We start from the raw sequence: 17057 nt of genomic DNA, 5'->3' as shown, positions 1-17057 counted from the left end.
AGATAAAAAGTCAAAAATATGACATGCTAAGTCATAATTATAAGATAAAATGTTGAAAATATGATTTTAAAAGTCCTCATTATTAGATAAAAAGTCAAAAATATGACATGCTAAGTCATAATTATAAGATAAAACGTTGAAAATATGATTTTAAAAGTCCTCATTATTAGATAAAAAGTCAAAATATTAAATGCTATGTCATAATTATAAGATAAAATATGGAAAATATGATTTTAAAAGTCCTCATTATTAGATAAAAGTCAAAAATATGACATGCTTAGTCATAATTATAAGATAAAATGTTGAAAATATGATTTTAAAAGTCCTCATTATTAGATAAAAAGTCAAAAATATGACATGCGGTCATAATTATAAGATAAAATATGGAAAATATGATTTTAAAAGTCCTCATTATTAGATAAAAGTCAAAAATATGACATGCTTAGTCATAATTATAAGATAAAATATGGAAAATATGATTTTAAAAGTCCATTATTAGATAAAAAGTCAAAAATATGAAATGTTAAATCATGATTATGAGATAAAAAGCTGAAATTAGATTTGAAAAAGTCTTAGATTATGAGCAAAACATTTAAGAGATGAAATCATGCTTGTTATTCTTTTTAAATGCACTTTTAATTTATTGATTGACACTTATAATTATTAGATAGCATGTCATATTTTTGATATTTTTTATCTAATAATGAGGACTTTTAAAATCACATTTTCAACATTTTATCTTATAATTATGACTTGGCATGTCATTTTTTTACTTTATAAGTCATAATTATAAGATAAAATTTTGAAAATATGATTTTAAAAGTCCTTATTATTAGATATGAACTAAAAAATATGACACGCTAAGTCATAACTATAAGATAAAAAGCTGAAATTAGATTTTAAAAAAAAGTCTAAATTATGAGCAAAACACATTTAAGAGATGAAATCATGTTTGTTATTTTTTTAAACGCACTTTTAATTTCTTGATTCACACTTAAAATAATAATGATAATATTCACATTATGGTAATGTCATGTGTTGTTACACCTCTAGTACTCAACCATAATCTCTAGCCTTGAATTTATGATGAATTATCTTGAAATGAAAATTAAACTTTTTTTTTTTTAAACTTCATTTTTATTTTGATTCTCAAAAAAACCATTGAGCTCAAACACAGGAACGCAGTGGCCCTCGAGACGGGCCCCGGGGCCTTGACTCAAAACATGTCCTGAAGCCGCAGTGCATGCATGATTGTGTTGATGTCAATGGCTTCATCTCAGTCCGTCCATCAGGAACACATGAAGAAAGTCGGGCTCTAAACACCGCGTGTGTCCATCGTCCCCCAGCTCGCCGACTCCCTCTACAGGTGAAGAGAGGAACTGCAGCACACTCTCCAACCGGGGAAAACCCCATCGCACGCCGGGATGAAGTGAAGGATGGAGTGATTTATGAACTAACACCACAGGAATTTGACATTGACATTTGTATTTCTTCCCATCATCAGAACATCATCCTCCAAGTGCATCATCAACATGACACGCTGCTAATCTAAATCCTCAATTCCCTTTTTTGGACACCTAAGAGTGTTCTGAGTACATCATGAAAGCAAACAATGGGTGTTTTTAAACTTAAACTGCATTAATAGTGTCCTAAAAATCATAGTTTTCACACGTCTTCACAGCAGACATTGCTTATTATGTGCTTGTTGGATGTCCCGCCCCCTCCCCAGAGTTCAGAGTTCAGCAGAATGTCCGCAGCTGGCAGAGGAGCCACACACACTCAGATCTGCATCAGGAAGCTCTCAGGGAAATAAGAAGCATCCTGTTTTCTGGGATCCTCTAGGAGTCCTCGTTCATCTCCTGGCTGTCCGTGCGGGCGATCTTCCTCGGGGGCGCTGGACTGCCGCCCTCTCCTTCGGCCTGCTCCTGCTCACGCTTTTTAGCCGCATTCTGCCGGAAAACACAGGTCAACTTTATTTACACAGCGCTTTTAGCAATGCGGATTGTTTCAGAGTAGCTTAACTGTGTCTTAAAGGGTTAGTTCAGCCAAAAATGTAAATTGTGTGATTAATGACTGAGCCTCATGTGGTTGGACACCCGTCAGACCTCCGTTCATCTTCAGACACAAATGAAGATATTTTAGTGTAAATCTGATGCTCTGAAAGGCCTCCATTGGCTCAACTTTACACTCTCAAGACCCTTAAAAGACACTAAAGACTAAAGTTACAAAGTCCATCTCACTACAGCGGCTCTACAATAACTTTATGAAGACGAGAATAGTTTCTGTGCGCAAAAAAACCCTAAATAACGACTTATATAGTGATGACGATTTCAAAACACGGCATCATGAAGCTTCGAAGCGTTATGAATCAGTGAGTCGATTCAGCGGTTCAGAGCGTTATGAATCAGTGAGTCGATTCAGCGGTTCAGAGCGTTATGAATCAGTGAGTCGATTCAGCGGTTCAGAGCGTTATGAATCAGTGAGTCGATTCAGCGGTTCGGAGCGTTATGAATCAGTGAGTCGATTCAGCGGTTCGGAGCGTTATGAATCAGTGAGTCGATTCAGCTGTTCGGAGCGTTATGAATCAGTGAGTCGATTCAGCGGTTCAGAGCGTTATGAATCAGTGAGTCGATTCATGATTCGGATCGCGTGTCAAACGGCCAAACTGCTGAAATTTGGCAATTCAAACCGCTGAATCGACTTTATTTTCGTTATGAATCAGTGAGTCGATTCAGCGGTTCAGAGTGTTATGAATCAGTGAGTCAAATCAGCAGTTCAGAGCGTTATGAATCAGTGAGTCGATTCAGCGGTTCAGAGCGTTATGAATCAGTGAGTCGATTCAGCGGTTCAGAGCGTTTGAATCAGTGAGTCAATTCAGCGGTTCAGAGCGTTATGAATCAGTGAGTCGATTCAGCGGTTCAGAGCGTTATGAATCAGTGAGTCAATTCAGCGGTTCAGAGCGTTATGAATCAGTGAGTCGATTCAGCTGTTCAGAGCGTTATGAATAAGTGAGTCAATTCAGCGGTTCAGAGCGTTATGAATCAGTGAGTCGATTCAGCGGTTCAGAGTGTTATGAATCAGTGAGTCAAATCAGCAGTTCAGAGCGTTATGAATCAGTGAGTCGATTCAGCGGTTCAGAGCGTTATGAATCAGTGAGTCGATTCAGCGGTTCAGAGCGTTATGAATCAGTGAGTCAAATCAGCAGTTCAGAGCGTTATGAATCAGTGAGTCGATTCAGCGGTTCAGAGCGTTATGAATCAGTGAGTCGATTCAGCGGTTCAGAGCGTTATGAATCAGTGAGTCAAATCAGCAGTTCAGAGTGTTATGAATCAGTGAGTCGATATATTGATATATATTTTTAAATTTGATCTATAAATTAAATTAGAATAAGACACTATAGGCTGTTACCAATCAAATAAAATAATTTACACTGAAAAATTACAACTGCATTAAATAATGTTATGAGATTGTTTTAAATATTTTTGAATATATAAAATAAGAAATGTTGGAAAGATGAAACTAAAGCACCAGTAGGCGGCGCAGGTGACCGTCTGAATGAGTGAGTCATTGAGTCGATTCGTTCAAACGGCTGATTCATTCAAGAATGAGGCGGTCGTTTACGAATAGGTCATTGAATCTTTGATTCAACCGATTCATTCAAACACTGAATCATTCAGTAACACACACACACTGATGCTGTGAGGTGTGTTATGGTTCTGCTGTGATCTTTGTTTGGAACTATTTTCGCTGCTGAAATAGAACAAAAACAGTCCATATTGCATCTAAAATGAAAGTGACTTAAAGGGATAGTTCACCCAAAAACTTTTCTGAGAGAAACCCAACGGTATTTATGCAAATATATCAATGGGTTTCTCTCAGAAGCCGATGGTTTCGTGTCTTAAGACATCAATGTGTCGTCACGAGTTTAATTTGAAGTTGTCTGTCCATGTTTTTTTTTACTCTAATAGAATTAGACCCCATTGACAAGTATTATATGAGTGACACACAGCAACGGTTGGAGTTAAAAATCTTCATTTGTGTTGGATCATCTTCATCTTGGAAGCCTTAGGGCAGGGGTGTCCAAACTTTTTTTAAAGGGGGCCGGATTCGATATTGTGGACATACCCGGGTCCCTTTTCTATTATATATATATATATATATATATATATATATATGACATGTTTTGTTTCTTTGAAACATGACAGATTTGACAAAAGCTTGAGCTGACAGTAGAGTAGCTTTTGATAGGACACAGGAAATGTGTAGATATTTAACAATATCTGTAAAACTCCATCAACCAAAAAGTTTTAATGGGTGAAATTTTAATACTATTACGGAGTTAGAACTCTATTATTATTATTTAATATATATATATATATATATATATATATATATATATATATATATATATATATATATATATATATATATATATATATATATATATATATATATATATTACTTTTTGCCTTGTGTGCACTGCAAAAAATGCTGTCATTTAGTATTTTTGTCTGGTTTCTAGTCTAAACATATCTAAAAATTCTTAAATCAAGATGTTGCGAGATAAGTTAAATTACATTAGATATTTTTTCTTGTTTTCTGGAAAATAAAATAAAATTGAAGTTTTTGTTTAAAACAAGCAAATATATCTGCCAATGGGGTCAGAAAAATTATGTTTCTGTATGGAATTATTTTTCTAATCCATTGGCAGATAATTTAGTTTGTTTCAAGCAAAAACTCAATTCATTTTTATTTTTTCCCCCAGGAATCAAGAAAAAAATATGTAATTTTCCTTAGTAAAAGCATCTTGATTTAAGAATTTTTCGATATTTGGACTGGAAAAAAGACAGAAATACCAAGACAGAAAAGCCTGTTTTTGTAGTGTGGTTTTACCTGTGGTGATCTAAATAGAGCACTTGTTATATATATATATATTATATTATATTATATTATATTATATTATATTATATTATATATATATATATATATATAGAATGGTATTTAGTCTATAGACAAATAAATACAAATGTACAAAACTGCAAGTTTATGCCAAAAATAGTCTGCAATTTGGCCTTTATTACTCATTTAATACATGTCTACATTACAAATTTAATAAAATTAGATATTAACCTACATTTCTGACAAATTACCATGGTTACAGGTGTTACCACAGTAAATCCATGATAAATTCGAAATTCGAATTGTTGTTTGAAAAGTATTTTGAATCGGCTCTGCTGATTTTTACGTTAGTGTTGTTGATTAAGTCAGCGCTGTTGAACTGGATTTAAATTAAATCAAATCACCGAGAGATTCGCAGCTCGTACCGGAGAACTCAGCGCCGAACTCAAACGCTTCTCATTGGCTGTTTAGTGGTCATGTGATCGAGACGCTCAGCAGGTAAACTATTTTTTGGGTGAACTATCTCTTTAATGTTAATTAATTATTTATTTATGGAACTGTCATATGAAATCAGCGTCTTTTTCAGTTTGTGATGGTATTCAGGAAAGCACACTCTTGTTAGTGTGATGTTGCTTAACTGTATCATGTGTTATAAATATAAAAACTACACAATTTTAACCGTGTATGTTAACGGAGTTTCTTTGTATGAGCGACGCTCATTTGTTTTCTGCGCGAGCCTCAACAAGACAACCTTGTTAACGTCAGTTTGTTTTATATTATTATCCACTATCGATCTCCACTTACACTGAATGCAGAATCATTATTGCACTTTGGTGATTCCCTAGTTATTTTTTGTTTTAACCAGGATACTTGTTCGTCAAAATTCTTTTTCACTTGCCCCTTCAAAAAAATCCACTTGTCCCGGACAAGCGTTAATGTCGAGCCCTGCTTTATGCAAACGGGCACTGGTGCTTTGGGTGTGGAAAGACAAAGCCTCGGAGGAAAAGGAGTATCAGAACCGCTGTGAAACTACTCAATCTATCCATCATGTGCTTGCTTAGTCATGAACACTTGCCTTTTTGTCCCACTGTTGATGAAGATAACGCAAAAGGATGTTTGTCTTCTCTGTGACAATAACTGCAAGGAGAGAGAAACACTTAAGATTAGGCTTGAAACTAAAAGTGTTTTATGAGACACACCTTAATTGTATTCTGTCGAACAGGCCTTCAGCACTCACTCTGTTCGGAGGGATACTCTCGCGTAGGCAGATATACTGACGGCCTTCTGTTCTGTAAGACAATAAATGGACTGTTAATGTGATTTAAACAAAACCTGAACGATGTCATTCACAGCTGCAGTGTGAAAACACACACTGGATATGGTTAAACAACACTGCAAAACTAATCATTTCTTCTTACCGATGCCTTACACACAGAGTCCGCATGAAACCTGCTGAAGTTCGTCTTATTATACACCGGTAGTCCTTTCAGGAAATCTGCCTGCAAAGTGTTCAAAGACAAAAAGAGGTTAAAACACTTACTAGGAATGAGTTCCTTCATTCTTAGTTGGTCTGTGAATATAAATTATCTTTTAGTATTGAAACACTATTGCACACACAATAATCTCTCATGACTGCACTTTGATTGATCATAACAGCCATCAGCCCATGATCTTATAGATTTGAAGTAGTCAGACTCGTATAGCTAACAATCAATAACACAAGGAACCTTAATGGCACTTATATAAATGCATAAATAATAACACATCTACATAATACATCCAAACATAGTAAACTCATATCCAGATGCATGTCAACCTTTGGGCGTTGCCAGTCTATAGCCCACTGGATATGTAGAGGTTATATGCTTGATCTTTTTAAAAATCAAGTCTTAGTATTCATATTTGATCAAAATTACACTAATAAAATAAATACATCCAGATCGTGACTGTCCAAACAAAAGCTTAGGCGAGTCTCGCTCGCGTTTGTCGGCATGCTAACACGAGCTAACACGTTAGCATGACATGTCTGAGGTGATTTAACGACTATTCAAACGTCAAATCACTTGATACGTGGTTTAGTGAGTCTAGTAACCGGATACACACGAGATAATGTGTTTATATCAGACTGTTGAGATAAGAAAATTGTATTTGAAGTAACGCTAGCCATGAATGTTTGAAGCGGCCTAGCATGCTAACTCGATCACCAGAGCAGCCTGTCAGCGGAAAACGACTAAAATATGATCAGTGAAGGGGAAATTTAAGCATTTAACGTGATATTTCGGCGGTCAGTCTGTCAGGGCTGCGGTTACTCGGATGAGACGTGAACATATGAAGCTATGAGTGCAGGAACTTACTTTGTCCATGGTGAAGTCAGTCAGTCCTGTAGGTGTTTGTGCTCAGACAGGCCTGAACACTGACAGGAATCAGAGGTTTGAACCACACACACTCACACACTCTCTCACACACACTCACACGACACTCACACACACAGAACAACACGCACAGAAATTTGCGAGCGACACAAATAAACAACAGCTAACGCTACAACTGAGAGCTAACGTACCGACTGACAAGCGATCTAACGTTACTTCTCTCTCTCTCTCTCTCTCTCTCTCTCTCTCTCTCTCTCTCTCTCTCTCTCTCTCTCTCTCTCTCTCTCTCTCTCTCAGTTAAAAAAAAGTCACCATGGTAACCGTAGTGTCCTTCAACATACCATACTCACTGTGGTTATTACTAAAGTGAAACTGTGCTAACATGCTATTACAAAACAAAACAAAAGTACGAGTTTTCCCCTACTATCAGTTTTTGTTGTTGTTTTTGTGTCATTTATGGGCGTTTCTTCAACTAGGGCACTTTTAGCCATGTTTAGTTGAATAAAAACGTGTTCAAAAGTCACCTAACACTGTCTCTTACGTTTAAATAATGTGTTTAGTTTTGAGGTCTGTTAGAAGACAAACTTAGATTACCAGAGAAATTGTTATTATTTAAAAAAAATCTGACATGTCATTTCCACCACATCTCAATATACAGCTGTTAGCCTATTTCAAATAAACCACTCAGGAATTGTCTAATTTCTAGTTTTACCAGTTTTTCCATTATACATTTGTACAAATTATACATTTATCAATGAGATAAAAACTGTCCTAAGGAGCAAATGCTGAACTGTACACCGGTCACACTCTGAAAGTTAACACTGGTTTGGGTAAGAGCTTATTAGAAAATAAGTAACTTGAATTTTTAACTAAACCCTTCTCCAGTCCTCGGGTCTTTTCTGACCCCACAGGACGTTTGCTCAAATTAAAAAAAAAGTTCAGTTTGTCCAAATGTCATGAGACTTTGTACGGTGGTCAACACTCTCTAGATCTACAAATCAAATAATAAATTGGATTGATATCTGTTTTTATGTTATCCTCAAAAACAGAAACAACACAGAACATACAGACATGAAGTCCAACACTGCATAAAACATCCACAATGCAAAATGATCATGCTCTCTCTCTCACACACACACACACACACACACACACACACACACACACACACACACACACACACACACACACACACACACACACACACACACACACACACACACACACACACACACACACACACACACACACACACACACACACACACACACACACACACACACACACACACACACACACACACACACACACACACACACACACACACACACACACACACACACACACACACACACACACACACACACACACACACTTGTTATTGCTGTTCAGTTCATTGCATTTTGATGTTCATGTTGTGTATTTTTTACTCAATATGTAATATAACTGCTCATTTTGTTGTTCTGTCACAGTTAGTAACTGAAGTGTAGATTAAATTTGCAGAATTATAAGAAAATCAGATGTTTGAAATAAATGATAAACTCTAAAGACTCCAACTTTTCTCTGGTTCAGGTTTGATTGTAATCGTAATGTAACATCATTGAAAAAAAGATTTTTTTCAGTACAAAAAAATACTAGATTTTGACAGAATTAGTTATAATTGTGATTTCATAGCATTTAGATATGAATCCAACTGAAAAATACTTGTGGAGAGAGTTAAATAGCACATAGTGGAGCTCTGCAGACATTTACTGCTAAAAGTCTTATTTTTTTATTTTAAAACTGTATTTTCCAAAAGATGGGCAAAATTCTTACACTAAACCATGTCAGATTATCTACGATATCCCCACCAATGAACATTATTAAAAATACTCCAAAAACTGCACAGATGTTGAGAAAAAACATTAATAAACAGAGTAAAATTACATTTGTTCTAAAAAAAACTAACAATTGTTTTGTTGCAAGATTAAATTTTGTTGCCTGGGGTTAAATTATTTATCCATAATTTTTTATTTTATTTTATAACTTCCCCTTCCTCTTCTCTTCTCTTCTCTTCTCTTCTCTTCTCTTCTCTTCTCTTCTCTTCTCTTCTCTTCTCTTCTCTTCTCTTCTCTTCTCTTCTCTTCTCTTCTCTGATGATGCGTTTACTGGCGAGAGGGCGGGGCAACATGAGATCGACCAATAGCGATCCAACGATCCAATCAATTCCTGATGGACAACATCAAGTCCTGCCCTACATTATTTCTGGTTCAAGAAAAGCGGTTTCACTCGGATATATGTCAAAAAAAAAGAAAGATTGAAGATATTTTGAAGAATGTGGGTAACCAGACGGTTAATGAGCCCCATGACTTCCACAGTATGGGTTAGTTGTATTGTTAGTTGTAGATAATTCTTCAAAATATCATCTTTTGTGTTCAGCAGAAGAAATAAACTCATACAGATGTGGAACAACATGATGACGACAGCATTTTCATTTCAAATCAGAAATTGAACCTTAACATATTAAAAGCATATCGTAGCCTATAATTCAATTTCATATGAATGATAGAATTTGCCAAAACGTAAAATTGTTCCTAAAATCCCTAAAGCAGAATATTAGAAAACTGCACCTGAAAGAGAAACGGACAGACAATACGGTAAATTTAAATCTGTTTATTATCCCTTTTTCAATTCTTACAAAAATATGACAAAATTAAAGAAATAAATAATCCCAATCCCATATTTAATAAAGAAAAATTTTACAGTGAAACATTGGAAGAGCTCATGATAGGTTTGTGAGGGAATTCTGTGGCCCTCGTCACAATCAGTTCATATTTCACAGTTAGACCGAATGTAAAGCAGTTCTTACACGACAAACCTACGCAGCCTCGTGATGCTTCCAGCTAGCGGCAGCTTAGCTATTCACATCCTTCAATTAAACAACGATAACGGGAACGTCATTAGGCCAGAGCTGGCGGTCTGACTACATTAAAGGAACACGCCGACGTTTTGTGACTTTATCTTATTCCCCATATCCCCCAGAGATAGAGAAGTCCATACACACCATCCTCATCTCCGCACCCACCGCTAGCCTAGCTTAGCACAAAGACTGGAGGTAAACGGCTCCAGCTAGCCTAGCTTAGCACAAAGACTGGAGGTAAACCGCTCCAGCTAGCCTAGCTTAGCACAAAGACTGGAGGTAAACGGCTCCAGCTAGCCTAGCTTAGCACAAAGACTGGAGGTAAACCGCTCCATCTAGCCAAGTTTAGCACAAAGACTGGAGGTAAACGGCTCCAGCTAGCCTAGCTTAGCACAAAGACTGGAGGTAAACGGCTCCAGCTAGCCTAGCTTAGCACAAAGACTGGAGGTAAACGGCTCCATCTAGCCAAGTTTAGCACAAAGACTGGAGGTAAACGGCTCCAGCTAGCCTAGCTTAGCACAAAGACTGGAGGTAAACGGCTCCATCTAGCCTAGCTTAGCACAAAGACTGGAGGTAAACGGCTCCAGCTAGCCTAGCTTAGCACAAAGACTGGAGGTAAACGGCTCCAGCTAGCCTAGCTTAGCACAAAGACTGGAGGTAAACAGCTCCAGCTAGCCTAGCTTAGCATAAACGGCTCCAGCTAACCTAGCTTAGCATAAACGGCTCCAGCTAGCCTAGCTTAGCACAAAGACGGGAGGTAAACAGCTCCAGCTAGCCTAGCTTAGCATCAAGACTGGAGGTAAACGGCTCCAGCTAGCCTAGCTTAGCTCAAAGACTGGAGGTAAACGGCTTAAGCTAGCCTAGCTTAGCTCAAAGACTGGAGGTAAATGGCTTCAGCTAGCCTAGCTTAGCTCAAAGACTGGAGGTAAACGGCTCCAGCTAGCCTACTTCTCAATAAGTGACAAAATAATGCCAACATTTTCCTATTTACATGTAGTTCCATCGTGTGCTAAGACCGACGGAAAATGAGAAGTTGTGATTTTCTAGGTCGATATGTCAAGAACTATACTCTCATTCCTGCGTAATAATCAAGAGCTGTGAGCCGCCCCATGAGTGCAGCGGCGCAGTGATATTACACAGGCTAACTTCCGTCAACATAACCAGCGTGACCACTGGCTTACACAGAGAGCGCTGGGACTATTTTCAGGCGCTGTGTAATATCACTGGAGCCGTTTACCTCCAGTCTTTGTGCTAAGCTAGGCTAGCTGGAGCCGTTTACCTCCAGTCTTTGTGCTAAGCTTGGCTAGCTGGAGCCGTTTACCTCCAGTCCTTGTGCTAAGCTAGGCTAGCTGGAGCCGTTTACCTCCAGTCTTTGTGCTAAGCTAGGCTAGCTGGAGCTGTTTATCTCCAGTCTTTGTCCTAAGCTAGGCTAGCTGGAGCGGTTTACCTCCAGTCTTTGTGCTAAGCTAGGCTAGCGGTGTGTGCTTCAGACAGAGTTATGGCACGGAGATGAGAATGGTGTGTATGGACTTCTCTAACTCTGGGGGATACAGTGAATAAGATAAAGTCACTAAAGTCTGCGTTTTCCTTTAACTGTATGATGTGGGCGGATGATACAGGGATGACAAAATATTACAGCAGCCTCACGGCATTTATATCATATTGCAGAGTTCAGGTCAGAAAGCAACTAACAACAGTAAATGCCTGTTTCTCCATCGGTCAGGAGACCTGCGTTACTCATGAGCATCAGCTGAACTCTCCAGGGACGGTTCATCTTTTACTCTTTTAATATTTCAATTATACAGCCGTCTCAGGCTAGCCTGGTCTTACCAGACTCTCACACACTTCATCTGTTCAGAGAGTCTGTCCGCTCTCCATTGACAAGCGTTTACTTCCTTGAAGGCGAACTCTTGAAGTTTAAAACTATTGGATCTGCCCAGAGCCGCTCTGGATCCGCCATAACCAATCGCTAACGTTTAGCCGTGACGTAACTAGCGCACGACATCAGCGTTATCGTTCTCAGCCTCTGTTCACTGATTGGACCGGAGAAAACATACCGCAATCCCAGACGTCCTGAAGAAAAATGACAATTGAGTGGAAGTATATAAGAGGGCGGAGTCAGGCTAATAACACACACCAAGTTTGGTCAGAATACGATAAAGCGCTGCGGAGATATAGCCTCACGTTCATTTTTTCAGGCACTTCGTCAAGTTTGTTCGCAGGTTATTCGAGAACGGATTGACCAATCGACTTGAGTTCTATACGTTTTTGTTGGCACGGTCTGAAGATGATACGATACGACTTTGGAGAAAATCGGATAAACGTCTAGGCTGAGTTTGAAAACGTAGGTTTTTACCAAATAACAAGATGGAGGACAGGAAGTTTGGCTAAATATGGCAAAATTAGTATCTGTGTTCTCGGCATGAGCTAAGGAATGTATTATAACCAGTTTCATTACAATAGGAACGACCTAGGAGGAGTTTTGAAAAAGTAGGTTTTTCTGAAAATTCAAAATGGCGGGAAAATTTTCATGATGGAGGAAATCGTCTTGGAAACCCAAGGAATCAAAGGAAAAAGATTTTTGTTCTCTAGCCCTTGGGACAGGTGGTGGCGCTAGAGGGATTGATTTTCTAGAAATCCTGAAGACCAGTGTTAGCGTGTGTTTGATTAGCCTGGTCCTGTAACCAGACTGAAGGAAGGAAGTGCGTTGGAGGGCGGAGCCAGGCTAGTCTCAGGTTGTTGTAGAAATGGATGAATTTGTCGATGAACTAAATTAGTGTCTTGATGAACATGTACTAAACATAAAACATATTCAAATCACCATTCAGGTCAAAATATTATTGCAACAATGTCTGCTCAGCAAATCCCGTCAACCAAATAAAGAACAAATGCATAGCTTGATTTTTCTATGATAGTAATAATCCATTATGGAGGCACCTCTCGTTTCTTCATGACCGTTGCTCATACACCCTTGCTAGGGCGTGACACCGCGAAGTGTGTGTTGTGTTTTTGATAGCTGAGCACATTGTGTTGAGATAAGACCCTCCCTCAGTTGCTCAGGACAAACTTAACCAGTCAAAGAAGTTGAAAAGCACACCGTCTTCCTTCACATTTCCAAACCGAAGCACTTATAGCAGCTTTACACTAAGATCATGTGCAAAGACGAGGCAAATATTAGTTTTGCTTCAGTAAAAAAAGAAACAATTATATAAATAGGTACATGAATGGTAACAAATGCTGAAATTGGCGTAAAAAAGTGAGTATTATTCCAGTAGTGTATTAATAAAAAATAAAATACAGCATTTTCGTATGTAATGAGGCGTGGAACTTGCTATTTTAACTAATTAATAATTAAATCAGAACACCAGTGAAGGGTTTGGAAACACCAACTCATTCTTTACCAAATGTTAGGATAAGCTATCAAACCTATGAAATAATACAAATGGAACTATGGGAAGGATCTTATATTCGAGCTCCGTCAAGCTCAGCAGTTCAGATTTTAGTTTTCGTAAAACTTCCACGCTGATTTCGACACTTGACTAGAGGGGGATGAAGTGTCATCTGTCAAACACACCACTATCTTCCTCAGTTTCCAATCTGATGTGATGTCGTTACGAGGGGTTAAAGTCTCAGAGCTGTAATGATAAGAATATCGATGGCAATGCAATGTGATGACCGTCATATTCAGGAATCTGTAGCTGTGTTTACACCTGGTGTTGGGATTGTTTTGGTCGATTGGATCGCAAGTAGCCGAGGGAGACACACTCGTTTACACCTGGTGTTTTAATCCGTCCCTTCAGTCCATTTTCAACCGCTTCTGTCCTGATTTCCGTCAAGGGGAGGGTCTATGGGCGGGTAAATGTATGTTTCTTTCGATCTAATGGCCAAAATAACCTCACGCAATGTACATATGAACGTGCTAGTTCAGCGCTAGTGCTAGTGCCAGTTCTGAGTTGGTTCGACTGACTAGCCTTCTTATGATGCGTTCACACCGGACGCGAATGACGCGATTCAGGCTAGTGATTTACATGTTAAAGGGTTAGTTCACCCAAAAATGTAAATTCTGTCATTAATGACTGAGCCTCATGTGGTTGGACACCCGTCAGACCTCCGTTCATCTTCAGACACAAATGAAGATATTTTAGTGTAAATCTGATGCTCTGAAAGGCCTCCATTGGCACAATGGCACGGTTCACTTTCAAGACCCTTAAAAGACACTAAAGACGTCGTTACAAAGTCCATCTCACTACAGCGGCTCTTAAATAACTTTATGAATCGGCGACAATAGTTTTTGTGCGCAAAAAAACCCTAAATAACGACTTATATAGTGATGACGATTTCAAAACAAAGCATCATGAAGCTTCGAAGCGTTATGAATCAGTGAGTCGAATCAGCGGTTCAGAGCGTTATGAATCAGTGAGTCGAATCATGATTCGGATCGCGTGTCAAACCGCTGATTCGACTCACTGATTCATAACGCTCTGAACCGCTGAATCGACTCACTGATTCATAACGCTCTGAACCGCTGAATCGACTCACTGATTCATAACGCTTCGAAGCTTCATGATGCCGTGTTTTGAAATCGTCATCACTATATAAGTCGTTATTTAGGGGTTTTTTTGCGCACAAAAACTATTCTCATCTTCATAAAGTTATTGTAGAGCCGCTGTAGTGAGATGGACTTTGTAACGACGTCTTTAGTACCTTTTAAGGGTCTTGAGAGTGTAAAGTACCATTGTGTCAATGGAGGCCTTTCAGAGCATCAGATTTACACTAAAATATCTTCATTTGTGTCTGAAGATGAACGGAGGTCTGACGGGTGTCCAACCACATAAGGGTCAGTCATTAATGACAGAATTTAAATTTTTGGGTGAACTAACCCTTTAAGTCAATGCAAAGACGCGAATAGACATTCTGCGGTGCGATTCACACGAATGACAATGTAAATTTAGCTCTTCGGGCTTTTGAAGCGTGATTCGCGCGAAACGCGCAAGTTGAAAAATCTGATCTTTGTCGGATATTCGCGGCGCGTTAACCAATCAGGAGCTTGCTCTAGTAGTGACAACCATAGATATCCATAATAAAGGCTAGATGTGTTACGGCGGAGTCTCTAACGTCATCAGCGGCGGCCATCTTGTCACAGGCAAGCTTTCTGGCGAGTGATCTGAACACAAATACTCTTATCTCGCTGACATCTGGACAGATTTACAAATGGTTTGGTTTCTTACAAACGTTATTAACGTGGCTATAATTCTGGATGCTTATCATACATCTCTGACGTTTATAACAAACCAAACAGTTTGAAAATCGGTAGAAAATTGAGCAAGTTATGGTTATTTAAAAAGTACACGCACCATTAAAACACAATGTTAGGAGTGAGCGAGCTGACTGTGACAAGATGGCCGCCAGGAGCGGACGTCGACCTCCATTGGCCAGCAGCGGACGAGACATCTAGCCTTTATTATGGATATCTATGGTGACAACACTGAGGACAGAATCATATGTGGATACCCGGAGCTGTCGACACATCTTCATACTTTATAGAAACAGAATAAAAGGATCTTGGAAGAAAGTGAGTGAGGAGGTGGGACAGTCTGGAGAGTTGTAGAAAGCGCTCTTTACTCAGTTTGAGCTCTACATAGAGTGAGTTCAGGGCCATTGGGACACTTTCTGCCATTGAGAAAGTGTCCCAATACTCCCATACTCTCGAAAAGGGAGTATGAGGTCTCTGCGGAACAAAAGTGGGTGTTTCTAAATGTGTGGGTGTTTATAAATCACGCAATGAAAATAATCCTCCTTCACCCGACCCCACCCACACAATGACGTGGGCCAATCAGGTTACACCGTGGAAAACGGCCCTGTTTATGGCCACGCCCACTGATCTGGTAACTTGGGAAAAGGGGTAAGAGAGCATCAGCTTTAGTCAAGATCCCGCCGAACGCTGTGAGTGTGTGTTAGAAATCAGGAATTGTGAGAAAACTTTGTTTTTCGTCTTCAAGGCAAATGTGGGTCTTCAGCCAAAGTCACAGCTAGTGCGTTTCCCTTAATGTTTACGCGTTAGGTCAGCGGCCTTTTGTGTCTGTTTGAACACATGAGTGTGTGAACTACGAAAACAATCCGGTCAAATGTGTAAAAGAAAGTGGACACCTGTATTTAATAATAATAATAATATGTTACATTTATATAGTGCTTTTCTAGGCACTCAAAGCGCTTTACATAGAAGGGGGGGAATCTCCTCATCCACCACCTGGGGCCGGTTGCATAAACCGTTAAGACTATAGTCTTACGAGTTAGACATAATTTTTTTTCTTTAAGACTGTTCATCATTTTTTTAAATAAGTTACATAAAAACATAGACTGGCCTAATTTGATACGAAAAGTAAGACTGAATGCCACTTGCCTAACTGCTAGTGGCTCATACTAGATCTTAAGACACTGGCTGCGTCCCAATTCGCCTACTTATACTACGTCCTAAAAGTATGTACTCTTTTTGTGAAGAAAAAGTACATACTTTTGAGTGTGTAGCAGAAGAGTATGCAAGCTTTCGGACATACTACTTCGTCATCTTTAACGGACTCTGTTATGTGCGTCCCGTCACCGTTTAAACTGCCCTGTCAATCATCGTCACAGTTCAAATCCCCCACTTTCAGTTTAATTTCCTACGTATCGGAGAGAAATGTAGTCGCTCGTTGATCTGCCTTTCGTGGGTCTTTAATGCAGAGACTCCTCTCATGTGTTTGCAAAGTTAATGGCCAAACATATCATTACAAAAGTTCTCAAAGCTGCTGAAGGAGAAATATAATGTGGATAATATTGAATAAATATCTTTTCGTCAGGTTAAATACTGATAATTGCTCACTCAAACCACTTTATCTAATCCTCTCCAC

General features: G+C 38.8%; 1 protein-coding gene across 1 annotated transcript; it reads right to left on the bottom strand.

Annotated features, from left to right (window-relative positions):
• Positions 1–965: 965 nt before the first annotated feature.
• dda1 (DET1 and DDB1 associated 1) lies at positions 966–7712 on the bottom strand. Its single transcript, XM_079843895.1, has 5 exons — positions 7254–7712; positions 6318–6398; positions 6137–6188; positions 5975–6036; positions 966–1949 (listed from the first exon to the last, which is right to left on the bottom strand). The coding sequence occupies exons 1-5, from the start codon at positions 7260–7262 to the stop codon at positions 1839–1841; spliced, it is 315 nt and encodes a 104-aa protein (XP_079700021.1). The 5' UTR covers positions 7263–7712; the 3' UTR covers positions 966–1838.
• Between the last annotated feature and the right edge of the window lie 9345 nt (positions 7713–17057).

The sequence above is a fragment of the Gobio gobio genome, assembly GCF_949357685.1.
Source record: "Gobio gobio genome assembly, chromosome: 19".
NCBI lineage: Eukaryota > Metazoa > Chordata > Actinopteri > Cypriniformes > Gobionidae > Gobio > Gobio gobio.
The sequence above is the reverse complement of the archived record's forward strand: the minus strand, read 5'-3'. Positions and strand labels throughout refer to the sequence as shown.

Excerpts from the sequence above, each read along its gene's own strand:
- dda1 (XM_079843895.1), bottom strand. Across the intron at positions 6,189-6,317 it reads ACTCTGTGTGTAAGGCATCG|AACAGAAGGCCGTCAGTATA; the intron begins GTAAGAAGAAAT and ends ATTGTCTTACAG. Across the intron at positions 1,950-5,974 it reads ATCAACAGTGGGACAAAAAG|AATGCGGCTAAAAAGCGTGA; the intron begins GCAAGTGTTCAT and ends GTTTTCCGGCAG.